The following is a 26,879-nucleotide window of genomic DNA, read 5'->3' as shown; positions in this document are numbered from 1 at the left end:
TTGGGTACAGCAGAGAATTCAACTGAGATAGCAGGAAGCATCGCACATGGACTGCTCTCCTGCGATCCTACCATTGTTAAAGCAGGGGGCATCGGAAGCCAAGATCTCCTTGGGTTTTCCATGGTGATCAGCTGGCTGCACGGTGGCTAGTGGCATTGTGCCTAGCTGCACTGTGGGTAGCTGCACTGTGGATAGCTGCACCGTGGCTAGCTGCACCGTGGCTAGCTGCACTGTGGATAGCTGCACTGTGGATAGCTGCACTGTGGCTAGTGGCACCGTGGCTAGCTGCACTGTGGCTAGTGGCATTGTGGCTAGCTGCACTGTGGCTAGCTGCACTGTGGCTAACGGCGTTGTGGCTAGCTGCACTGTGGGTAGCTGCACCGTGGCTAGTGGCACCGTGGCTAGCTGCATCTTGGCTAGCTGCACCCTGGCCTGCAGTGCAGGCATGAGGCTCACACTGCCAATGGCCGTCTGTTCTGCTTCCACCCTGTTGTCCTTGTCCCCTGCAGGTGTCGGCACATCTGAAGCTTCAGGAGAAGGATGAAGGCAGAAGGGAGATGGTAAGTGGGTTGTTCGGGGCCCACAAGTGGTCCAGAAAGTGCATGAAGTGCATGTGGAAGGTGTGCCTGCCGGACCACTTTGGCACTGGCTTTTGTTTGTTGATGTGTTTTTGCCTTGCCTTCCATGTGTGGGACAGGTGACATTTCAGGGAGTGCTGTGGCCTGCGGCAGCCAGAGGCCAAGAAAGGCAGATCTGATGCACACGCTCATGGCTTTGATTCTCAGATTCAGGAGTCAGAATGTACGTGAGGGACAACAGACTTGGCACTCATGGGACCAGAAGATGCCAGGTTCAGGGTTAGACCAAGAGTGCTGCCCCTTTTAGTGTTTAATATGATCGATATTAAATTTCTTATAAGACAATAACAATGAGGATGGTTAGTCATTCGTTTAAAAATAACCACCCTCCACCCACCTACACTTGCAAGAAGAAATTTAGTTCTTACATGTTATTAACCAGCCTCTTAAAAAAGAAAATAAATACCTTTCCAGGATGATGAAAACTTTCTAATTCCTTTAGCCATTTTTTTTTTTTTTGGCTTCCTAAACCCAGGGAGCAGGGTCAGATGCAGGTGGGCAGAACCAGGGGGAGCAGCAGAAAGCCACACAGAGGAAGGAGGCCACCAGCCTGGACTCACACACCCTCCACGGGAAACCCACTGTCCTCCCCTCCACTGCAGCTAGTGCTGGTGGGATTTTCAGTGTGAGATGGAATTTGGGGAAACCTCCCTTCTATAAGATTATCTTTCTCTCCCAACACCCTTAAAGGACCACAGTCTGGCGGCGGCTGAGAGTGGGGTTTGCCGGGTTAGTGCCAATAGCTCGACATGGCCCTTTGTGTTCTGGTATAAAATGGAGTGATTGGTGGGATAGAGTCAAACATGCTGAGGAACAGTCATAGCAATTCTATTTCCGGCATTTTCCCCTCTCCGGTCATCTGTAATAGCTAATATTAAGTAAATATAAACCACTTTGGTATGGAAAAAAAGAGTTGGACAACCTTAATGCTCCTCCTCCTCCAGCAGCTGTGCCTTTGAAACTCAGGACTCAGCCCATGTCACCGGGGCTGGGGGGTGAAATGCCCGGTGCAGGTGGAAAGAGCCTAAGGTCTGAGAGAAGGAAAACAATTCTTTGTCGCTACAGAAAATGTTCTGTATGGAATTCTTTTGTTCTGAGATTGAAAAGAAAATGGATGAATGGAACCCAAAAGAGAGAAAATGTGGAAATCACATGTGTTCCTGGCCCTTCATGGGGGAGAAGACCCAGCCTTATGAGTTTATTGTCTAGGCTGAAAGGCGAGAGCCCTCTCTGGATAGTGTTTTCTAAACAATGTAACGTAGACACACCCCCGCACACACACACACCACCTCCCAAGCCCGAGAATGTTACTTATACCAAGTTATGGGAGATGAGTGCTACGGCCTGAATTCCCCCCAAAAGATGATATGTTAAAGCCTACGCCCCAGAAACCCAGAATGGGTTGTATTTGAAGATCGGGTCTTTACAGAGGTAATGAAGTTAAAATGGGGTCATATGGGTGGGCTTCAGTCCAGTCTGACTGTGTCCCTGTAAGAAGAGGAGAGGAGGACCCAGACACACACCAACCGACGGCCCTGTGAGGACACAGGGAGGAGGCGGCATCTGCCAGCCCAGGAGAGGGGCCTCAGGAACCAGCCCCGCTGCCCTCAATCTCAGACTTTGGCCTCCAGAATTGAGGAGGGAATTTCTGATGTGGAAACTTCGTTACGGCAGTGAATGGAACAAACGAGAGCCTCAGTTCCAGGCACACAGAAGAACACGGAGAAAAGCAGGTGTCAGAGCTGAGTCTCGGCAAAGTCTCCCATGGGAGATGAACCCAAATCAACAGAACGGGGCCCTGGGCTTGAGCCAAGGCGACCTCCACTCTCCCTGTCTGAGGTTAGCTTTGCCACCCCCCAGTCCTGGGCCCTCCTTGCCATCAGCTACAGGACAAGAGGAGAGGCTGGCAAGAGTGTGCAGGGCCCCCACGAAGCAGAGGCTTTTCCACCTTCAAGAAGCTGCTCCTCCCGAAGCCTGGAGGACTGCAGTGCCCCTGGATCCGCCTTTCAGGGCCCTCCTTCCCATCCCCCAGCCTCCCTGCTTTCATGGGGTGTCGGAAGCACAATCCAATCTCTTTGTCTCGGATAGCCCTCCATCGAGGTCCCAAAGACCCCTCCAGACGCTGGCCTGCAAGCTGAGGGGCGGCTGTAGGGGCTCTAAGGAGAGACGGTGGAAGTGGTCACTGATGCTCGGCATGGAGGAGGAGCCGAGAGCTCTGGCGGGGGAGGCGCTGGAGAGAGGGAATTCTGTCTCTCTGACCCAAACCAAAGGCCCAAGGACAGAGCAGACGATGGAGAGGGTCTCAGGGATCCCCGGAGGCTGGGGGAGCAGATGCAGGAGGCGGAGGGCGGAGAGACTTGCTAACACGGAGAGGCCGTGGGGTGAAGTGGAGCTGAGCACATGGGGGAGCCCTCCACCCTGGCCTCCTGGAATCCACTGGATGGCCTTGGGCCACTGCCTGCTGTGCCCCGAGTCGAGCTTCACCTGTAACGTGGGGACAGGAAGCCAGGCCCCACCTGCCTTTTGGGGCAGTGCACCCCGAACTGGATGGATTCTTTAAGGTCTCTGAGCTCGATGGAGCCCATGTGATCCATATGGGAGGGGCTGTGGGATTGCTTCCCTGCAGCATAAGGCGACAGTCACCAGCCTTTTCCAGCGTAGCTGGTGAAAGTCACTCTCCCTGAGGGCTGGGTGCACACTGAGTGCCGGTCAGCAGGCTCCGTGCCGAGGTCACAGCAAGCCAGGCCCTTGGCCTGCCGGAGCCGGAAGACCCAGAACAAGCCGGCATCTCGGTGGAGAATGGAAGCACCTCCCAGGAGTAGCTACACGGGGCCCGAAGGCGGATGGCACCCATAGGTGTGTGTCCTGGTGGTGCCTGGGCCCTGCCTAAGACACAGCCCAGATGAGAGCCTCCAGCTATTTTCAACTGGGTTTACAAGGGCAAAAATATCAGCTCATGTGGCTGAATCATCCCTGAGGAGTGAGCCCCTGGCGCCGTCCTCAGATTCCTCTTCGGCTGGATTGAGCAATGCAGAGAGCCCTCCCCACAGGACCTGGAGGCCACACTGCATCCTGCACATGCTCCTCACCGGCAGACCCAGCTGTTCCTCAGCCATGGCACAGGTGCATGCCTCCCCATCGGGCCCACCATCAGGTTTGCTTCAGGAGAATATGGCAGCAACTCCATGCCTTCACTCACTTCCCTCCAACACCTGATGTGCACCTAGGTCAAAGTTCTCTCTCTGTCTCGTGGAAACACAATGGAATGGAATGTTCTAGAAGATCGTGGAATTTTGCTGTGTTGTTCGCGGCCTTCCTTGATTCCCAGCAAAGCAGCCTCAGCCCTCCAGAGCCCTCCAGCAAGGCCACTTCCTCAGGAGTGAGGTCTCCAGGGGCAGAGCCTGGGCTGCTGAGACCCTCCCTGGAGCGCCCGCCAGGAAGCCCCGGGGAGCTGGAGCTACAAGCGGCCTTGCAGTTTTTTTGTTTGTTTGTTTGTTTGTTTAGGGAAAATGTATAAATAACTGAGATCATTGTTTGTTCTTTCTGACTAGTCTTTAAAACAGAACCCATCTGGGTGGCATCACTCCTGAGTGGACACTGGAAGAAGTGGGGTGGGCCCAGCTCATGGGCAGGGGTGCAGAGGGAAAGGCACCCACAGCAGCCTCTGCTTCCAGCATCCCCTCCGTGAAGGTGGAGGGAGAGAAGAGGATGTGCCGCATGTGTGGGGCCCCCACAGTGAGCCTGGAAGCACCAGAGCCACTCAATCGGCCGAGAGCATTGCCCAGTGGTTCCAGAAGATCTGGAGGCCTCGTCCTGGGAAGACCAGCAGTGGACGTGGCTGGGAAAAGGGCCCTGCCCAACTTGCACGCTCCCCACCCACCAGCCTTTTCCAGACAGCCTTCCAGAAGCTGTTTCTGGGTTGGTGGCCCTCAGAGCCAGGCATCCAGCGGAGGCACCAGGGCTGGGGTGAGGGCATCAGCAAGGAGGTTCAGGACAGGGCTGGAGCCCAGGTCGGCTGACCCTGTACTGCCACCTGCCCCGGCCTGTCCAGCAGCCGTGCCCCGGTTCTTTGTGTCACCAAGGCTGCACTTTGTACTGACCGTGCATAAATAATTCAGAAGCTCAGAGTGGAAATTTTCTTCCTTGTGAGTTCTTCCTCCCTTCGGATGACTTCATCTCCCTGGAGGAGCCGCTGGAGTAGGGTCTGCTTGCTATAGCTCCCAGGGGCCAGCCACCACAGGGCTGCCCTGGCAGGGTGGGGACAATAGCTGGGTGAATGCTGGAGGGAGCTCCAGGTGGGCTGTCCCCAGGGTAGGGAGGCAGGTATGGCAGTGGCTGATCCTGGGCCTGCTTCTGAGACGATGCTGGGGCTGAAAGCAGTACCAAGCCGGCACAGAAATCTGCTGACTTTCGTGTTCCCTGAGTCGATGCAGGATCAATAATCCGGAGCAGAGAGGGAGGGCTCCGTGCACAGTGCCCTGCTTGTATCTTGGCATGCAGCCTGCTTCCCAGATCCTGTGCCGTGGTGTGGCTACCGTGGGTCATAACTGCTTTGAGGGGCACTGCAGATCTGTTTCGTTGCCTTCCTGGCACCTCAGAGACCTTACTTTCAAGTCAAACCTATTTACAAGAACAAAAGTGACTCTGTCCCCCTCCCCGAGAGCCCTGGCGTGTGTGACTGTGTTCTTGCCCTTAATGCCCACCTCAGCGATGACAAGAGTGCTGGGAACAGCCCCCGGGGACTCCATGCTGCTCCGTGCACTCTGCATCCACTCTTTCAAGTAACCATCACAGCGACCCTCCCCTTCATTCTGGGCAGAAACCACCAGAAATTGTGCATCCTCTCATGTGTCCATTCATCAAGTATTGACTGGACACCTTCACCGTTCTGGGCACTGGGCTAGGCTTAGCAGCGAGGAACGTGCCCCGGGCACCTGCCAGAGGCCACATGACTGATGGGGGTGCAGGCCCTTGTGTCCGACCCTAGCACTGTGCACAGCCTCTGGGCAGTGCAGAGCCTCTGGGCAGTCTCTGTCCCTCATCAGGGCTGCTGACGTGGAAATGGCACCTGCCCCACTTGGCACCGGGCAGCCTGGAGTGGGCTCGACTTGCGTGGCCTCCATGTGGACCAGGCACGGTGCGTCCAGCAGGCTGAGGGCGGCCGGCAGGTCTTCCTGCGTGGGCCATGGGAGGTGGTGAGCTTTGGCGGGCAGCTCCCAATGTCTCTCGTTCTGTTGCCGCCAGGTCAAGGAGATACTGACAGCGCTGGGCTTGCTGTCTTGCGCCAACACGCGGACCGGGAGCCTGTCAGGTGGTCAGCGCAAGCGCTTGGCCATCGCGCTGGAGCTGGTGAACAACCCTCCCGTCATGTTCTTCGATGAGCCCACCAGGTAAGGCAGGAGCATCTGGGCTGGTGTCCAGGGGCAGGAAGAACCCCCTGTATTCAGCAGTTCTTCCAGGTGACCCTGACATCCTGACGTAGCCTCAGAGGGGGTGAGGTGAGCTCACCCAGCGGTTCCTCCTTCCATCTGGGACCACTGGGCAGAAGAGCTGACTTATGCCCCCTCTCTCACTCACTCTGTGCTCAGGCCTGCAAGGCATGTGTTGACCCTGGGGGTATGGCTTTGGGGGAAACGTCCTTTCACGATGCATCTCTCTTCCATGACACCAAGTTCCCCATGGCTCAGCCACTCTGAGGGTCAAGGTCATGGGATGCCCTGGGAAACGGTGTGTCTTCAGGTGTGTTCTGGGAACGTCCTGCAGTTTAGCACATCAGAGGCTCAGAGATGCCTGCAGGACAGAATCCTGCCTCAGTTGCTCCCCAGCTCTCTATACCCATGGGCGCTCTGACCCTTTTCCTGGGTGATGCCCTTTATGTTCGCGGCTCCCTGCGGAATCACTACTCCGGAGTCCTGGCTCTGGTGCCCCCAGCCACAGGTTGAGCTTGCCTGACTCCTGCATGTGTCCTGTTCAGTTGTCTCAGGCAGGATGGGTGGCCAGGAACCAGGCTGCTCCTGAAATGACTTCAGCCACACTTTACGTTGTCTCATTTCTGCCACTCACTCACCTCTCCAAAGTCCAGCTAGATTTGACAGCACTGTGACAGCGGCCTTCTGGGCGGTGGGATGGCGGGGCTCACCTGTTTTCTTCTCCTGGGCCTGCACAGTACCAGCCCACAGTGTCTGTAAGATACTTCAGGAAAAGAGACCACAGTGAACCCTTGAATAGCATCTTGCAGGCTGAAAGCCCGAGATGGGTGGGCTCCGGGGGACTGCCCAACACACACACTGTCCCCTGGGCCTGTCACTTCAGAGTTGAGGGGATGGGAGCAGGAGTACATCTGAAGGGCTAGGAAAGGAGAAGAGAGGTCCCCCCAGGACCCTGCTGGACAGTGAAACACCTGCTGGAGTAAAGCCCACCTGGGCTGTACAAGGCCACCTTCTATGGGGTGACGCCCCCATCGCCAGCCCCATAGATGGGAGGTGGGGAGGTGGGGAGTGGGGGTGGTGACTGTGGAGCACTAGACCACCTGAGGCACAGCTGCCTGCCTGGACAGTTGTGAAGTCCCCCCCCCGCCCCACCCAGATGAGTGGGGACCCCCCCACCTCTGTCCTGCCTGGACAGTTGTGAAGTCCCCCCCCCGCCCCACCCAGATGAGTGGGGACCCCCCCACCTCTGTCCTGCCTGGACAGTTGTGAAGTACTCCCCCCCCGCCCAGATGAGTGGGGACCCCCCCACCAGTCCTGGACTCTGGCAGCAAGGCTCGCTGGGATCCCTCCATTCTTACCAGGAATAAAATGCAACATGCAAAGCCCTGCTGTATGCCCCGCCACTGAGCAGCAAAACAAACAGCAAGAGCAGAGCCCGGCCTGGGACGGGGCAGCTGCAGCTGCAGCCCCTGATGCCAAGCCCTCTGGGACCGGAACTTCCTGGACCCCCGGAACCTGGGGCAGTGGCTAGTTCCTGCCGCCCACAGGCATCTCACGGTGCCCCTTGACTTGCAGCGGCCTGGACAGCGCCTCCTGCTTCCAGGTGGTCTCGCTGATGAAAGGGCTCGCTCAAGGGGGTCGCTCCATCATTTGCACCATCCACCAGCCCAGCGCCAAACTCTTCGAGCTGTTCGACCAGGTATGCGGGCCCCGGGCCCTCCCCGCCAGATCATCGCTGCACTCAGGTCAGCCTGAATGACACCAAACCCTGGGTACCCACAGCCTTCTGTTAGCTCGTGGGGTGTCTTCATGACACCAGACCCTGGGTTCTCACTGCCTTCTGTTAGCTCGTGGGGTGTCTTCATTTTTTGAGAGCGTTTAAGTGCCAGGTTTTGTGAGACTTGTGGAACCATATGCAGCGAAGGGGGCTGGGGAGTGGAAGCTGGTGAGCAGAGTCCTCTCTCTGTCCTGGTGGTCGGTCGTGGGATCCTGGGTGTCACCAGCATTGTAGAATTTCATCACCTCCCTTGTTAAAATGGGGGAGGGGGGACACTTGTTTTCCAGAATTAATAACAGGTTACAGCATTTGCACAGTATCATTTGGTTTATAAATCTTAGGTTTTGGCCAGGCACGGTGGCTCTCCCCTATAATCCCAGCACTTTGGGAGGCTGAGGTGGGCAGATCACTTAAGCTCAGGAGTTGAAGAACAGCCTGAGCAACATGGTAAAACCGTGTCTCTACAAAAGAAAAAATATATATAAAAATTATCCGGGTGTGGTGGCACACTCCTATAGTCCCAGCTACTGGGGAGGCTGATGTGGGAGGATCACCTGAGCCCAGGAGGTGGAGGTTGCACTGAGCCAAGATCGTGCCACTGCACTCCAGCCTGGGCAACAGAGCAAGACCCTGTATCAAAAAAAAAAAAAAAAAAAAAAAAAAAAAAAAAAAAAAAAAAAAAAAAGACGAACAAACAAAAAAACTTAGGTTTTGGTATTAGTCTAAGCAAAAATTGTCACAAAGGGATAAAATGTGTATAGCTCCAGAATTTTTTCTGAGCAGGGGGTTAGCATGAAAAATAAACAGCAAGCAATATAATCAAATCATCCTGGCTGTGCAATATTCTTCCCTGGCTTATCATGGCTTTCCCTTCAGATGTTAATAGGGCCTTTGGGGGTGATGTAAAGCTCTCAGGAGAGGAAGTGGCTGATCGCTGGGCTGACTGATTGATTGGTTGATTGATTGATTGAGGGCTCCGGTTGCCTTCCAAGGAAGGCAGGGCTTGATCCCTTTTTCTCCTTCCTTTTTTCCAGCTTTATGTCCTGAGTCAAGGACAATGTGTGTACCGGGGAAAAGTCTGCAATCTTGTGCCATATTTGAGGGATTTGGGTCTGAACTGCCCAACCTACCACAACCCAGCAGATTTTGGTAAGCGGAGTCCTGAGCAGCTTGGGGGACAGGAAGGGGATTTTCCTCCTCTGTGGGTTTCACTTTTAGCCGACGCCCCCAACTCAGAAACCACTTGACTACCACAAATGGCTCAAGTGTCATCCGGTGATAACACTTCTAAAGAACAAAAAAATTAGGTTTCATTTCCTCTAGACTCTAGGTAAAATCATCTGGCCAGCCTGTCTCTGCCTCTCTCCTGTCTCCGTGTCCTAATCGCCTCCTCTCCTGAGGACGGCAGTCACTGGATTCAGGGCCCACCCTAAGTCCTAATTACCTCTGCAAAGATGCTTTTTCAAATAAGGGTGCATGGTGCCAGTCCGGGTGAACTTCCCTCCTCCTTTGCCTTCCAGCCATCAGCCTTAATCTGTTGTTTTTCTTTAAAATATTTGATTCACGCAATTCCCAGGACTCCGTATTTTCTACCACACTGTTTCCCAAATTGTGTTCCATGAGACACTGTTCATGGAAGTGCCTCTCACTCACAAGGAGTAGGCTGTGACGGAGAGGAGAGAGGGCGAGGGGTGCAGGGAGTGTGGTTTAAGGGGGGACAGGAGCCCCAGGAGGGCTGTGGTTCTGGTTTCGCGCTCGCTCACAAGGAAGAGTAACAGATCAGTAACGGGTCACTAACGGATGCTGCTGAGTGGGGCAGGGGAGGTGAGGTCTGAAGCCTGCATGGAGGTGAGAACCTGGAGGGAAGGGCGGGCAGGAAGGAGAGGAAACACGGTGCGTGGGGATGCAGAGAGGTCCTGGAGAGATGAGGGCGTTCCCTTCTGGGGATTCCATTTCCTCAATGTCGTCCGACCAGACAGCGGGAGGTGAGGGGAGTGTGGCCCACCGTTGAGGGTGTGGGTGACCAGAGGGGCCTGGAAACATTGCCTGGCAGTGCTGTGGGCTCATTTGGAGCCCTTGAGGATGACTTTCTGGTGGGGCCAATGTGTCCTGGTTTGTGGCTTGATCTAGGAGGTGTGGTGGCCCCCGTACCCACTGGGAGGAAGCCGGTAGCTGGCTCTGCCAGAGGGAAGTGCGGAAAAGGCAAGAGTGTTGGGGAGCTTTGGGCCTTAGCAAGAACGTTACTGGAGTGGGAGGTGAGGCATCGCGCAGGGAGGACACAGAGGCAGGAGAGGGCAGAGGGGTTGGGAGAAAGCAGAGGTAGGCAGAGGGGTTGGGAGAAAGCAGAGGTAGGCAGAGGGGTTGGGAGAAAGCAGAGGTAGGCAGAGGGAAGGAGGCCAGTCGCCACAGGAGTGTGGAAGGAGTTGCAGGCTGCAGAGGAAGTCGAGATGGAGGGAGACCTTAGGGGAATGAGTCCGCGCGCGGGTGGAGTGGGGAGGTGATGATTGGGATGCAGGAGGCAGGAGCAGGGGGGAGGGCCGGTGCAGGAGACTCTCACTGGGATCTGAGAGGTGCAGGTCGAGGGTTCCAGGACCTCCAAGTCCCCAGGGTGCCAGCCACTCGTGTGGCGATGGGCACATCCTTCTCTGCCATCTTGGAGAACTGCTGCGGCTCTCATCACGCCCTGCCAAACCACAAGCTCCTCAAGGAGGAGTCCCCCAGGGAGGAGTCCTTCGTTCTGCTCCCCTCCCCAGCTCCACCTTGGAGGCTGGCCCAGAGCAGGCATTCAGTGAGTACCGGCTGGATGAGCAGTCGGTAGATGCAGGAGCTCATTACTTCTCAGACCACTGACAGCACAGTGTGTGTTTGCGTTTCCCGTCTCCTGACATGATAAAGGGCCTTGCTGGGGGGTTTGAGAGCCACACGCTGGTTGATAAATGATTTTGACGTCATGCCGTTAGCACCGCCACGCAGCATCTATGTAATCACTTTAAAACATTCCCACTTGGATAACGACTTTCGCATTTGGGTGATTGGGGCGTCCTTCCTGGAGCCTGGGCTGACCCCCGTCCCTGTCTCCTGCAGTCATGGAGGTTGCATCCGGCGAGTACGGTGATCAGAACAGTCGGCTGGTGAGAGCGGTTCGGGAGGGCATGTGTGACTCCGACCACAAGAGAGACCTCGGGGGTGATGCCGAGGTGAACCCTTTTCTTTGGCACCGGCCCTCTGAAGAGGTAAAGCAGACAAAACGATTAAAGGGGTTGAGAAAGGTAATGCAAATCCCGAAGCCCCCAGGGGAAGGCTGCATGTGGCACTGTGCACTGCTGCATGAGAGCTCTTTCCGAGCAAGAAGGAGCCGCGGCTCCGGACTGGCTTTCACCCGCTCCGCTCTTGCGTGTGTCCTCAGGACTCCTCGTCCATGGAAGGCTGCCACAGCTTCTCTGCCAGCTGCCTCACGCAGTTCTGCATCCTCTTCAAGAGGACCTTCCTGAGCATCATGAGAGACTCGGTAAGGCTGCCCCACATCTTCTCCTGTGGCTGGGGAAGCCGTGGCTCATTTTCTCAGACTTGTCCTGACGGAATGTGTTCGTTCATTCTCACATTGCCATAAAGAAATTCCTGAGGCCAGGCATGGTGACTCATGTCTGTAACCCCAGCACTTTGGGAGGCCGAGGCAGGCAGATCACTTGAGGCCAGGAGTTCAGACCAGCCTGGCCAACGTGGAGAAACCCCATCTCTACTAAAAATACAAAAATTAGCTGGGCCTGGTAGCGCATGCCTGTAATCCCAGCTACTCAGGAGGCTGAGGCAGGAGAACTGCTTGAACCCAGGGGGCGGAGGTTGCAGTGAGCCGAGACTGCACCACTGCACTCCAGCCTGGGTGACAGAGCGAGACTCCCATCTGAAAAAGAAAGAAAGAAAGGAAAGAAAGGAAGTAAAAGGGAAAGGGAAAGGGAGAAAGGAAGGGAAGGAAAGGAAAGGAAAAAAGAAAGAAAGAAAGAAATGCCTGAGCCTGGGGAATTTATAAAGAAAAGAGGTTTAAGTGGCTCGTTGTTCTGCAGGCTGTGTAGGAAGCATGGCCGGGGAGGCCTCAGGAAACTTTCAATCATGGTGGAAGGCAAAGCGGGATGGAGCACTACACGCTTTTAAACATCCAGATCTCACAATAACTCACCCACTGTCACAAGCACAGAACCAAAGGAGAAGTCCACCCCCATGATCCAATCAGGCCCCATCTCCAACATTGGGGATTACAATTTGACGTGAGATTTGGGCAGGGACACAGACCCAAACCATATCACCAAACTTTCAAATTACTTTTCTTCCATTTGCAATAGTCAGCATTCACTGTAATGCTGCAGTAACAAACACTCCCATAATGTACGTGTTTCTCTCCATCGATATTTGTGTCCTGCTTGTGTCAGGGGTGGCAACAGTGGGTTGTATCATGGCTCTGTCCCATAAGTCTTCTCATCCTGGGACAGCTCCTATCTGGACATGGCTTTCTTCATCATGTCAAAGGAAAAGTGCAAGAGAGAAACCAAATGACAGCCCTTAAAACTTCCAGTTGGAAGTGGCAAATCATCACTTGCACTCACATGCCATTGGCCTAAACAAGTCACATGGCCGAGCCTGAAACCAGGGCTGTAGGTGAGTCCATTTCTCCTTCAGGAAAGCACTGTGAATCATGAGGATTGGGACGGGGGGCTGGACAATTCCTTATAGGGAAGGAGGTGGTGAATACGCGGGAACCATAATTCCACCAGAGAAGTGGACAATCTGGCCACCTACTTAGAAGCGGCTGAATGCCTGGCATGGCTTCTGGGACCTAATTTGAAAGACAGAGGGGCTCACCGCAGTCCACACCAGAGTTCTTGGAGCCTCTGATACAGCCACTTTTCCCTCACCATTGTTTTTACCTTTCCTCTCTTCTGAGGGTAGACTTCCTTTGTTCTCCATTTTTCAATCTTTTACAAAGGATAGTAATTATGTCAGTTTTAACACAACAAAAGCCTGACATGTGTGCATATATGTGTGTGAGCAGGCATGTATGTGTGTGTATGAGTGTGTGTGTGTATGTGAGTTGCTTTAGGGTTTGGCTTGTTTCTCTGGAGGAGAAGACAGGATAAAGTCTAAGACCTGCTGTCACAGAGTTCAGGGTCGCATGCCTCCAAAGGCCACAGCCGGGTTGTTCTCTGAGCCGAGGATGGCTTTGCGCATGCGCCGGGTAAGACGTGGGTCTGCCCCCAGGTCCTGACACACCTGCGCATCACCTCGCACATTGGGATCGGCCTCCTCATTGGCCTGCTGTACTTGGGGATCGGGAACGAAGCCAAGAAGGTCTTGAGCAACTCCGGCTTCCTCTTCTTCTCCATGCTGTTCCTCATGTTCGCGGCCCTCATGCCCACTGTTCTGACATGTGAGTGACAGACCGCAGACCCCTTCTTCCTTATTTTCAATTCCTACCCAAGCATGGGGGCCTGAAGTCATGCCTTGACCAACAGATGAGTTTTCTAAACACAATGTTTTTGTTTTTTTTTTAAATATCATCTTCTTTGTTGACAGATGCAAATTGTATTGTATTTGCTGTTAGATAAGAAAATACAATACTAAAGCCAAAAGAATGAATCCCGAATGGAAGACTTTGAAGCATGATGGAAGGCTGATGGGAGGGAGATTTCTCAAAAATTCACTAATTAGGAGCCCCCCAACTCTACTACTTAAGCATTGCCTAGTTCAGTTGTTAAGATAGCTCTGCACAGCCCACTTCGGGAGCAGATAAGCTCTCTTAGATGATCTCCACACAATTCCAGTTTGTCCCCAAGGAGACTGCCCTTGGTCACTTTGGGCTGACAGTGAACACAGCGGCTGCTTCTCCAGAACTTCAGCATCAACAGCTCCTCCCTAGGTACCTCGTCCCCGAGCTTCCCCTGATTTCCAAGAGCAGCTTGCAGCCTTGCTCACAGGAAGGCACACATTCATGCCGAGTTTCAGAAGAGGCAGACTCAGGAAGAGTAAGGTCAGGCATGAATCCTTGCATTCATCACTAAGATGATGCTTTGTATTCACAGATATACTCCCTATCCTGATTCTCCACCCGATGACTCTTCAGGTTACACAAACAGGTGGCATTTTTCAGGCTAGCAAAACACATCCTCTGTTCAGTCTCTCAGTGCCCTAGGCCAGAGCTGGGTTACCAGCCACTCAGCTCAAGGTCGCCTGTTGGGATGTTAAACGGGCTTGTTGCGCATGGTCACTGACCCTTGTTTTTTGCTTTTCTATCTCCTAGTTCCCCTGGAGATGGGAGTCTTTCTTCGGGAACACCTGAACTACTGGTACAGCCTGAAGGCCTACTACCTAGCCAAGACCATGGCGGACGTGCCCTTTCAGGTGTGTTAGCCAGGGGCTGGAATTGGAAACAGGGGCAAGAGTTCTCCTGTACTCCCTTTATATTGAGTAAGAGGGCCTGCCAGGGATGCAGGGTGACGTGGCCCGACTTCGGGAGCTCTGGCGGGAGCTGCGAGGAAGGGCTGGCTGCCTGGGAGCTTTGCTGTTGGCCCTCGGTGGTGGGAAGTGGCTGACGGGCCCTTGTTTCCAGATCATGTTCCCAGTGGCCTACTGCAGCATCGTGTACTGGATGACGTCGCAGCCGTCCGACGCCGTGCGCTTTGTGCTGTTTGCCGCGCTGGGCACCATGACCTCCCTGGTGGCACAGTCCTTGGGCCTGCTGATCGGAGCCGCCTCCACATCCCTCCAGGTGCCAGCCCAGGAGGCGCTGAGTGAGGGCATGACAGCTGGGCTTCCCTGAGCCACTTTGGCCTAAGCTAGGGGCTCTGCCACCCCTTCCCCTACTTCTGCCCCGACCCTCGTAGATGGGGTCGTTCCCACGGGAAGGGCCCGCATTGTCGGGGGTCAGGATCAGCTGGCTTCCACAGTGCGCGCAGCGGGCAACCTCACGTGTGCTGACTGCGTGCTGGGCGCTCTTCCCAGCGCTTCCCAGATCTGAGCTCCTGTAGCCCCAAGCACAGCCACGCTTAGGTGCTGTGCGGGCCCCATTTTACATAGGGGAGCACTGAGGCCCAGAGAGGCAAAGTGATTTGTCAGGGGGTCACACAGCTGGCTCGGGAGCCAAGCTCTCAACACCTATGCATCACTGCCTCTGTGGGGTCCCCTCGGCCTCTCCATGGGCCCCTTCCTCCTCCCATCGCCCACCCTGCCCCCCCACCTGCCACTCAACATGCACCTGCAGGTTCTCCACCTCTGTGGCTTCAGGACGCTCAGCCTGAGCCTGTCCTTCTGGACAAAAGCAGTGCTCCTGGGTGGATTGGGAACACCCGAGGCCCCCAGGGTCCCATGCTGGGTGAAGTGTATTCCTGGGTCACCTCCAGTCCACCATGAGCCAGCTGCCTGGCCCCCAGGGCCCAGGTGCCCTCACCCTGGATGAGGATTGCCATGGAGCCCGTCTCACAAGGCTGCCATGGGACCAAAGATGACACTGCAGGAAGGTGCCAGGCCCATGCCAGCTGCTGCAACCCATGTCGCCCAAGGTCAGCCCCAGTGCACCTGCTCAGCCACCCCCAGGACCCCTGCCTAGGGCGCTCAGGCTCCGCGGGGGTCACTAATCAGACCAGGGCTGGGATGCACCTGTCTGCACGGTTGCACACAGCACACATGCACACACATACTACACACTACACACAGACCACACTACACACCACACACACTACACACCACACACTACACACATTCCACACTACACACACACCACACTACACACCACACACTACACACACCACACACTACACACACCACACACTACACACCACACACGCTACACACCACACACACTACACACACTACACACTACACACTACACACCACACACACCACACACTATACACACACCACACTACACACTACACACCACACACGCTACACACTACACACTACACACCACACACACTACACACTACACACTACACACACACCACACTACACACACCACACTACACACCACACACACCACACACTACACATACACCACACTACACACACCACACTACACACTACACACAAATACTACATACACACACCACACAGTACATACCACATACCACACCCTACATACAAACACACACTACACACTACATGCTATGCACACACACCACTCACTGCACACACAGACTACACACTAGAAACATCACACACTACACACCACACCACACACCACACACTGCAGACACCACACACACTATACACACACGCTCCACACACCATCCTACCCCCGACCCACTCACAGTGCCCCGGCTGGACCTGTGCTCACCGTGAACCCTGAGTCGCGGTGGTTGGTTCCGTCTCTGGGCTGCTCTCCCGGAGGTGCTGACAGGCAGGCGCGCATCCCGCCTGTGGAGGCTGCAGTCCTTCCCCCGGGCCCCGACCGAAGGGGTGCTTGTCACACACCTGCCACGGGCCAGGCACTTAACCCCCCCAGGGACAGCTGTGGAGGAGCAGACAGCAGTCTGTTGAGGAGGGTGTGTCCCCACCTCTCTGGCCTGGGGACATCCACTGGGTCCCAGCTCATCCTGGGCTGCAGGAGGCTCTGGGGCTGCCACGTCACAGCACACCATCCTCAGAGATGGTGACCTCACACCTCGGAAACGCTGCACCTTCTGCCCCATTAAGCACCCTCATTACCCTGCCCAGAAGGTGCCCTGCCCTGCCTGGGGGAAGCTGGGGCGGGTGAGCCTCCTCTGCAGGAGGCCAGGCTGCAGGTTCTGCTACATCTGTCCTGTGTGCCCCCAACTCCAGGTAGCCACCTTCGTGGGTCCGGTGACGGCCATCCCGGTGCTCCTGTTCTCGGGGTTCTTCGTCAGCTTCGACACCATCCCCACGTACCTACAGTGGATGTCCTACATCTCCTATGTCAGGTAGTAGGCGCAGGGCACGCGTGGCGTGGGGACCGAGGGTGACGGGGAAAGAACCGTCTCCAGCAGTGTGAGGGGCTCACAAAAGCCACTCTGGGCAGCTGGCCAAGTGCAGATCACACATCTGAGGATCCATGGCTTCCATCTTCCTGCTAGTTCCACCTCCTCCTACCCTCACCAACACACACACACTAAACAAGGAGGCCACACAAACCAACACTTCACACCCGGAGTGCCATGGCAGGCCCAAGTGTTCTGGGCATTGCCGAGAGCTGCCTTCGGTGGAAGCGCTTCCATCTTTTAGGAACGTTCTCCCTCCCCGAAGTGAACAGTGCTTCTAACAAGTGCTGATTGTAAAACCTTTATAAGAAATCTGGTGGAGGCTGGGTGTGGTGGCTCACGTCTGTAATCCCAGCACTTTGGGAGGCCGAGGCAGGCAGATCATTTGAGGTCAGGAGTTCGAGACCAGCCTGGCCAACATGGCGAAACCCCGTCTCCAATAAAAGCACAAAACAATTAGGTGGGCTTGGTGGCGCGCGACTGTAATTCTAGCTACTCCGGAGGCTGAGGCGGGAGGGCGGGAGGATCCTTTGAATCTGGGAGGCAGAGATTGCAGTGAGCTGAGATCGTGCCACTGTACTCCAGCCTAGGTGACAGAGCAAGACTCCGTCTCAAAAAAAAAAAAAAAAGAAAGAAATCTGGTGGGAAACAAGTCATTTTTAAACATCTTTTTAAACATCCTAATATCTTGGAACGAGAATGCCCAGTGCCTCGGATCCTTAGCTACAAGGTTTCGTGCTCTCTGTGGAGTGGGGTGTTGGCACACTGGCCCCACCAGAGGCAGCGCCCATTTTCCAAGCTGCAGAAGTTCCATGTGACACTAAGATCCAAAGCTGGGAACAAGCTCTTCTTTTCTAGAATGTCAGTTCAGACTCAGGTGTATTGTTCAAGAAAACAAAGCACTTGTGCAGAGTTTCGACAATCTGTGTGTGCTGCAACACCACGAAATCAGAAACCGACGTCTTTCTTCTCAAAATGAGTGCTTTTGTTCTGACAGGGCAGGGCTGGAGCAGAGGGAGAGAGGGGGCAGGAATGTTTCATATAAATGCTCTCCAGTCCTTGCAAGTTGGCCGGCCCACGATTCCCTCCAACCGTTAGAAAGCATGTAACCTCCGAAGTGAACAAAAGACTTCTCAGTGCATTTCACCAGGGAATGAATATGTACCACTCATTCAACTTGTTTTCTCGCTGGGGGCCCTGGAGGAAACAAAATTGGAAGAAAAACGTAGTGGAGCTGTTGCACGTGCTTGTCTTAAGAAGGTGGTGGGCGGTGAGGAAGTGTTCTGGGGAGGGCGGCCCTTTGGGAAGGGAGGACAGCCAAGCTGGGAATCGCAGGGAGGGTGAACAGCACTGACCTTCAGCCAACGGCGTGGTTGGCTGGGAGAGCGTCCTCCCTCATGCCCGGCCTTTCCTCCTAGGTATGGGTTCGAAGGGGTCATCCTCTCCATCTACGGCTTAGACCGGGAAGATCTGCACTGTGACATCGACGAGACGTGCCACTTCCAGAAGTCAGAGGCCATCCTGCGGGAGCTGGACGTGGAAAATGCCAAGCTCTACCTGGACTTCATCGTACTCGGGATTTTCTTCATCTCCCTCCGCCTCATTGCCTATTTTGTCCTCAGGTACAAAATCCGGGCAGAGAGGTAAAACACCTGAATGCTAGGAAACAGGAAGATTAGACGCTGTGGCCGAGGGCACGTCTAGAATCGAGGAGGCAAGCCTGTGCCTGCCCGATGACACAGAGACTCTTCTGATCCAACCCCTAGAACCGCGTTGGGTTTGTGGGTGTCTGGTGCTCAGCCGCTCCACCCAGCTGGGTTGAATCTTCTCTCCATTCCCCTTTCTAGCTTTAACTAGGAAGATGTAGGCAGGTTGGTGGTTTTTTTTGTTTTTTGTTTTTTTACATACAGAATTTTAAATACCACAACTGGGGCAGAATTTAAAACTGCAACACAGCTGGTGATGAGAGGCTTCCTCAGGCCAGTCGCTCCTTAGCACCAGGCACCATGGGTCCTGGATGGGGAACTGCAAGCAGCTCTCAGCTGATGCCTGCGCAGGCAGATGTCTCGGGGCAGAGAGTCCGAGCACGGAGCGATTCCATTTTATGACTGTTGTTTTTCACAGTTTCATCTTTCTAAGGTGTGTCTCTTTTCCAATGAGAAGTCATTTCTGCAAGCCAAAAGTCGATCAATCGCATTCATTTTAAGAAACTGTACCTTTTTAGTACTTGCTGAAGAACGATTCAGGGTAAATCACGTACTTTGCTTAGAGAGGCGAGGGGTTTAACCGAGTCACCTAGCTGGTCTCATACATAGACAGCACTTGTGAAAGATTGAAGGCAGGTTCCAGGTGGAGGGAAGACGTGGACGCCATCTCCACTGAGCCATGCAGAAATTTTTAAAAGCTATACAAAAAATTGTAAGAAGACATTGGCCAACTCTTTCAAAGTCTTTCATTTTCCACGTGCTTCTTATTTTAAGCAAAATATATTGTTTGTTTCTTCCTAACTTTCTGACTATCTTAGTTTTGCCTAGGTTGATTTAAACAAACAAACAGCTTCCCTTTCCTCCTATATCACCTCAGCTGCCTCCAGTGAACCTGGAAGAACAGGGCTTAGGGAAATTCAGGCACGACCTTTGAGGGTTGGCTCTGCAGGAGTGGCCAGCAGTGAAAGATGGGCTAACTGTGCAAAAGGGGATGAGGCCAACGAGATGGCATCCCCATCCAAGGGCTTAGGACGAAGTCAGTAGACTTCAGCATGTGGAGGCATTTGAAACTTGATCAAACAACACATTTCGAGTGGTGGGAGATTTCATCTCTGGGTTTTGTGACCTCGCAGCCACATCACCCCCCTCAGTGTTAGGCCTGTGTAAACTCTGCATATTGGAAACCGCTTCTTTCCTATGACTGAATCACATAAGTCAAATCCTGCTAGGGCAGGAACAGGTGCCTATCTGGAGGTCAAGTGGTCTTTGAATTCATAACAAGGCTGCCTGTGAGTTTGTCAGCTCTCAGAGGCAGTTTGACTACTTGCAGAGAGGGTGATTCTGGCCAAAGAAGTCCATCTTTAGGAAAATGCCATTGTTTACTCCTTCTAGAATATCATTCTCCTAGAATCAGGGCTTCCGATGGAAAGGCTGTGTTTTTGTGGGCAAATCAGTGAACCTTTCTGAGCTACATTTTTCCTCATCTGTAAATAGTTACAGTACATCATGCCCAGGGCCATGCCAGCTCAAAGGTGGTGGGATTCCTTGGTGATGTCCCTGAAGCTCTTATTTCCCACTTCGAAAGAATGAAAAGGGTCTGAATTTTATTTACACATGGATTTAGTTTGCTAATTCTTAGAGATTCCTTTTTTACTGCTAGATCTTTTATAGTAAACACAATTGAGATACATATTAAAGTGTAATTTTAAGTGTGCTTGTTCTATACAAATATGGCATTGCCTTCCAGATTAAGTTTTTAACCAGAGTCAAACTTAGCCTTTATAAAAAGTCCTCATTTAATTTCAAAACAGATCTTCTTGTAAGACATTACACATAGGGAAGACCTACCTAGGAATAGCCTGGTGAAATGCAGAATTGGAAAAAGGCAAAAGTCCTTGCTCATGGCTCAGAACTACATCGAGTGAGGTCACTGTTGAAAATGCCCATTCCCTCCAGGTGAGCCTTTCCCATTGTGGATTAGTGTTGTGGTTTCGTGGCCCTAATAGGGGTGTGTCTGCCAGGAACTGCACTGCATGGGGCCCACAGCCCTGCCCCAGAAGCAGCTTGGTCTCGTTTGCTGAGACCACTTGCTGTGCCTCATCAATTTCAGGAGGAAACAGTGAGATGCCTCTAGATTTTAAATCTGGTTTCAGAGAGCACCTAAGCCCTCTGATGGAATGACTCTCGTAGGAGTTTGATGGGGGTACTTCTAAGGGGGAGGAGCTTAGGAACCGTGAGGGCTGTTAGGCTGCAAGAAGGGAATGGATACGTGAGATCACATGGGTTTATTTTTTGAAGGGTGAAGTGGAGTAGGTGAGGATTCTGCAGTCGACGCCCCAGGATGGCTTTGCTCAGCCCTCCCCTGTAGACTGGAGGAAAGCCTACTGCCAAGGGAGGAGAGGATGCATCTGTCCTAGGCACAGCCGGCCTCGCTCTTCCAGGTTCAGCAAGGGTCCCTGGTTGGGCATTTTCCTCGTAACCTTTGGCAGCATTGGCTCAAATGCCGTTGTTTACCTTCCCAGATATTTCCCCGCTGCTTTTTGTGTTAAAGTAGTTTGGTAAAATGCCTTATTCCAATGACCTAAGATAACATCAAGCAACTCACTGGTTTACTTTTCTAACTAGCTGTGGTTAAGAGGCACACGGCAATGTGCTATCTTTCACATGTTGGACGTTCAACCCAGACCAACTCCCCAAATCTAATTTGTTTCAGTAATTTCTGAATGCATTGACCCAGATATTCCTTTTGTCTCTGATTGAGTTTCTTCCGTTAGAAGGAAGGATTAAACCTTGGATAAAGGATTGGCAGCCGCCCCAGTGGTTAGCAGAGGTGAAAATGGAGGTTTCAGTGAACCTGCTGGGGCCTTTTGCCTTTATCCTCATCCAGAGCATTTTGTGCCTCTCTTTCTTCTCCTCTGGCTGAATATCCACTGGAGACTGAATTCTCCAAAACTCCCTGTGTGGGTGAAGTGGGAAGCTGTCCCCAGGAAGGGGAGTAACTGTGCAAAGTTTTATGCAGTCGGTGCTAGAATTGGATTACATCACCTGGGGGAGGCGCCTTCAGGACCAGGAAATGGTACATGGAGCTTTGAGGTGAAAACTCATCTTAGAAACCCATAAAAAGTTATTCCCCCAGCCTGACATCAGGGACAGACCACACCCATGGGGCAGAAACCAGGCTTGGTTGTTGCAGTGGGAAGAGAAGGCACGACTCTGGTGCACCGAGCACCTTTCCTCGTGGCTGTTTCCAGGCACTAGGCTGGATGTCCTCGGAACCCCCTGTCCCCTGCCCACTCCTCAAACCCTTACCCACCCCTCTCGCCTGGTGCTGTCCCAGGCCCTGGGGGTGAGGGGGAGGGGACTCCAACGTGGGCTTGCCCTCCAGTGTGGTGGGAGGGAACCGCGTGTCCACTTGGCTTAGCCGTGTTCATGGTGCAGATGTGGAACGCGGAGGTGAGGAGAGGCTCCGTGACGTCCCCAGGGCCCCAGAACGAGGAAGGAGCAGAGTTGGGATTCCAGCCCAGTTGGACCCTGAAGTCCCTGTTTTGTTTACTGCCGCCTGTTCATGGCATATGAATGTATCTGAGATGCTTTGTAAGGCATAAAGTGCAATACTAGCTTAGTGGCTGTTCGTTCAGTGATTCCTTCTGTCACCAAACAGATGGCTGAGATGAGAGGGCAACCCAAGCCTAACGCCCTTCAGTGGCCTTGCGTCAGAGTGCTCATGACAGGTACCTCTCCATGGAGAGGGGCTGTCCTCTGCCCTTGCCTGCTCCTCCTATTGCAACAATCCTGTGGACTAGCTCAGGCTCTAGAGGGGCTGGTGTGTGTGTGTGTGTGTGTGTGTGTATGGTGTGTATGTGTCTACCTACACACAAGCACATGTGCACACATGCACACATGCATGCAAGCATACGCACACACATACATGCACACACATGCACATGGACACACATACATGCACATGCATGCATATGGACACACATACATGCAGGTGTGCAGACTTGGCTCCGGGCGTGTGTCTGATCGTATTATTCTATGATATTTCCCTCATCTCCATACAATACCAGCTTCTGAATCCTCAATCAGCCTTTACAGCAAGAAGAAAAGAAAAACCTCTCTCATTCCAGGTCTGTGGTGCAGATGGGAAAAGTGTAGTCAAAACCCATTAAGGCTTTAGTCAAATGCCAGCCGAATGAGAACACAATGAACGTTAGACAAAACAACCCAACTGGGCAGGCGGGGGAGGTGCAGAGTGTATAAAGTTAGATACTTTTAAGGAATAAAGACTCTAATAAAATATTTTATATAAAACTTTTTACCTGTGTTCAGCATCAGATGCTTCAAGTGATTGGCTTTGCATTCTCCTAAGTCGATGGATTCTTAGGCTGCGTCTAGAATGCGTTTGTTGTCCCTCTGGGAAGAGCACTGATTTGTCACTCATGTTCTGGTCCAAGACGTGGCTGTAGATGAGCCCTTTCTCGATGATGCTCATGTATTATGTTGAATTGTCTTAAAGTTTTGTGTTTTCTGTTCTCCCAGAATCCTCACCCATGTCCTCCTGCCTCGTGGCATTGGCCATGACCTCGAAATGTGCCTGGAGGAGGCTCGCGGCAGGGCTAGCAGGAGGGCACTGGGCCACATCTCCCCTTTGGTCCTCTCCACCCTTGCAGGGGGTCCCTCAACCCGGGCTCTGGGGCAGTAGCTGGGGCAGGGCGACGTCGTTTCTTCCTTACTCTGCTTTGCTGGAAACCCATCTCCCAGGCTCAGCTCTGTAGAGGCAGCTGCTAGTGGGGAAAGCGGCCCCTCTCGAGGGTTTGGTCCCAAAGTTGAGGTGAGCAGGGCCTAGCAGTTGCTCGGTGTTATGTGCTGCATTAGCCCATGGCTCCCCGAGCTCCAGCCAGGCAGTGACCCTCAGAGTGAGGACTTCCCGGGACAGCAGCGGCTTAGAACCGGGCTTTCAAATCCAGCTTCCCTCCCACCTCTGGGACACAGAGCAGAGAGCCAGGCTGGGTGAGGTCACAGAATCGACCTGCAGTGGCCCCTGCACTCCTCCTATGGCGGGCAGGCACAATCGGAGGCTGCCCCAGGCGTGCACACAAGCTCGCGACGCACACTTTGCTTCCCCCTCGCCTCGGTAAGCCCAGCCTCTCTGGACTGCCCGGCCGCCCTGAGTCCCAGTAATGTTAAAGTCACGATCCTTTCCGAGCCACTGTGCCTGGGCTGTCCCGTCAGGGAGATTCCTCCAAAATCATCGCCCCCTGCAAAGACACGGGCTTCTGATGTCCACGTGTGGGGTGACCTTTTTGGGGAGCCTCCCTGGGACCAGAAGCAGGGAAGAAGTAAGAGACCCTGCACCCCCATGGCACAGTCTAATTTTCACTTACAAGCTCCATTCAGGCTGTCCTTAAAATCCACGTGTCCTGGGCAGGAAGGAAATGTGGGCACAGGCACACACGCACATCCTTCTGCTGTGCTGGCCTAAAGTTCCTAAAAGCTATCCTACATCCTGCCCGTTTGCTTTTTCCATATTTGAGGAAACAGAAGGGTTCAGCCTTAGCCCAGTTTTTTATGTTATCTCTGAACAGGCCAACCGAAATCACCTCTCACACAGACACGTGTGGCCTGCCCCAGTGTGCCCGAGGCCCACCCAGGAACCCTGCTTTGCTTGGGGTTTATGTGAATGACACACATGTGAGCAGAGGCTGGGGTTAGGACACTGAGGCTTCCCTGTTCTCAGAAACAGTCTCGTGGCATCAAAAGGAGAAAATTGTCCACGCCACTGGCTACCACATTCCAGCCTGGCAAGGGGTTACTGTTTATAGAGGCACCGTTTGGGGGCTTTCCCATGTAGAATGGCCATTGTAAAGCTGAAGAGAAAGGAACAGAAGCACAAAAGCACCTTCATTCTTCACAAACACAGGCAGAGGCTGCCGGCTGGATGAGGGCTCTGCGTTTTGAGGGCGTGCTGGACCCGCTGGCAGAGCCAACCCTGAGGGGCTTCTCTGCAGCTGTGGGCTAAGCTTGCCCGAGCCCCTCCCCTTTTCCAGAAGGCCACCCCCATGGCCACCTGCCTTTCAGGTCCAGGTTGAGGACACAGCCACGGGCACATATGTGTTTATTTTACTGGAGTTCATGGTTTTGGGGACAGTCTTCTAGCCCCCGAGATCTCGGGAAAGGCATGAGCTCAAGCCACATACCCAAAAAGTAGCAAAACTCAAAATTATTACTTTCAGCTGTTTTCTCTCAATAGTGCGCCACCATCGTCTGTGTGTCTGCACTGAACAAACATACGAGAGAATCTGGCTGATCACTTTGAGTGCCTTTGGCCGAAACTTTGCACATGACTTTAAACGTGGGCCTGATACTGCACACAGTAAGAAATGCTTTTTATTTTATGGTCCCTGAGGTTACGAGATCAGATCTCTGGAAATGTGTCAGCCACCTGCTGTTACCTCTGACCCATGTGGTCCATTACCATGAGGGCTGGTGAGTGGGGCAGAGATGCTGAGGCCTGGCTGGCGAGCCCCCGAGCAGTGAGGCAGGACCCTCCCTGGTGGCCTGTGTGGGGGCCAGTCTTCTAGTCCCCCAGACAAATCTCCCTTTAAGGAGGCTTCTGAAGCTCTGAGTGCCGGCGCTCAGCATTAATTTGACTCTTCACTGCTCACTGCACCTGCCTACGAGCTTCTAGAAAACAGCTTGCCCAGTGAGAGTGCTGCAGCTGAGGCAGCAGCAGACATGTCCGTCTCTGGGGAAGTTACCCAAACAATCGTGCCTCTTAGGGGGGCCCTAATGGGCCCCCTCCTGCGGGTTGAAATGCATCTGGCTTTGAAGGGGAAGGTTAGGAAATTATGAAGTACGTGGGTTTAGGGTTGACAACCCCATATCCATGGACTCCTGGAGATCTCTGAACGTCACCTAATCTGAATGGTACCACAGTTTGGTTTATCTGAAAATATAGTAGTAACCATGGCAGTGATTTCATTTTTACACCTTTGCATTTTTACATGTCTGTCATTGTGCATCTTGGGGTCTCTTTTCCATGACCTACCAGCTTCCTAAGCTTAATAATCAGTATCTCACTATTATGTCATTGGCCAACTAAAAACAGTAGCAAAACATCCTATGATCCAAATTGCTAATAAAATAGGCCACCACACCCACACACTGGGGACTTCCCATTTTTATAGTCTTATCCTCCCACCTGGAGGGTGTGAATGGGGATCAGTTTTTCAATAGAACATGTATGTCTGGTAAGTTAATATGTGTAGCTGACCCCTTTGCCTTTGTTTTTATATATTTGTGTTTTTCTTTTGTAGACATATTGATGCAATACCTGTTCATAGTTGAATCTGTTACAAATTGTTACCTTTTATTTGATGAAGAACTATTTAAAGATTTTCCTTTGTTATTCTAAAGCAAAAGTCAGTGCAAGTAACTCTAATCAGCGTGCAAACGTGTACATACATCTGTATATCTGCTATGTAATTATATAATGTTTTTATAATGCTGTGTGGATAACTTTTCACTGATTTAGTTACTTGACTGTAGGAAACACTGTTGCTTTGCACGCTGTGAGAGGTTTGCACTGTTACAGATGAAGGCAACATATTTACATATGTACATGTATATACATATATATAAATTCAAAAATAACATCGGCTCTTTGGGGTGTCTGTTTCCTTGGTTGTCTCACGCCACTGGAACATTGAACCTGGACAGACCCTAGGATGTGAGGTTCCTGACTCCACCTTACAGACCACAGAGCCACGCGTCTATTTCTGTAGACCTATCTCCTTAGATTTGTACATGCATTTTTTGCAGACTTGAACTTTGTTTTCTGAAATTAGATGCCATTTATGATGATGTGATGTCAGTCAAATAAGGCATCATTATTTTCAGATTTCTGCTTCTCTTTCCTTTTGCTTTCAACAGCGCCAGCTCTCAGACCTGCTGGGGGAGTCAGGTCTGGTAGAGCATCTAGTATTTTCCCCCTACCCGCCCTTGCTCTCAATGGAGCAGTTCTCTCTTCAGTGTCATGATGGATTCCAGTGAGGAAGACAAGAGTGATGGTAAGGATGCCTGTAGCTCCAGACTCCATGGAGCACCACGTGGTGGCACAATACCCTACGTTTCCATGTGCGATCTCATCAAACCGTCGTCATCAGAGCTGGAGAGCCGCAACTGGCCCCACTTTTCAGGTTAAAAACACTGAGGCTCAGGGATATTACACAACTTGCCAAAGCCACAGAGCTGGTTGGTGGTGCACGCAGAAGTGAGACCCTGGCCATCCAGCCAGGGCTCCTGACCACTCCATGGCTCTCCCTTCCTCAGGGAGAGGCATT

General features: G+C 52.9%; 1 protein-coding gene across 10 annotated transcripts in view; it reads left to right on the top strand.

Moving 5' to 3' along the window:
* ABCG1 (ATP binding cassette subfamily G member 1) overlaps positions 1-26,197 on the top strand; it is an 83,413-nt gene extending 57,216 nt beyond the window's left edge. For 3 of the 10 annotated variants that reach the window (XM_055279780.2, XM_055279779.2, XM_055279778.2), the window contains exons 5-15: positions 510-560; positions 5,883-6,028; positions 7,643-7,766; positions 8,879-8,993; positions 10,929-11,077; positions 11,251-11,352; positions 13,095-13,263; positions 14,134-14,234; positions 14,443-14,601; positions 16,653-16,771; positions 18,247-19,335. In XM_055279780.2, the coding sequence (XP_055135755.1) occupies positions 510-560; positions 5,883-6,028; positions 7,643-7,766; positions 8,879-8,993; positions 10,929-11,077; positions 11,251-11,352; positions 13,095-13,263; positions 14,134-14,234; positions 14,443-14,601; positions 16,653-16,771; positions 18,247-18,475 (1,464 nt within the window). In that variant the 3' untranslated portion in view covers positions 18,476-19,335. Of the gene's footprint in view, positions 1-509; positions 561-5,882; positions 6,029-7,642; positions 7,767-8,878; positions 8,994-10,928; positions 11,114-11,250; positions 11,353-13,094; positions 13,264-14,133; positions 14,235-14,442; positions 14,602-16,652; positions 16,772-18,246; positions 19,336-20,832 lie in introns of those variants that run through there. The other 7 variants (XM_055279777.2, XM_055279776.2, XM_063639237.1 and 4 more) reach the window with 6 other exon arrangements.
* Positions 26,198-26,879: the final 682 nt, after the last annotated feature.

This window comes from Symphalangus syndactylus, chromosome 5 (genome assembly GCF_028878055.3).
Source record: "Symphalangus syndactylus isolate Jambi chromosome 5, NHGRI_mSymSyn1-v2.1_pri, whole genome shotgun sequence".
NCBI classification, from domain to species: Eukaryota; Metazoa; Chordata; class Mammalia; order Primates; family Hylobatidae; genus Symphalangus; species Symphalangus syndactylus.
Note: the sequence above shows the minus strand (reverse complement) of the source record. Positions and strands in the feature narration are given on the sequence as shown.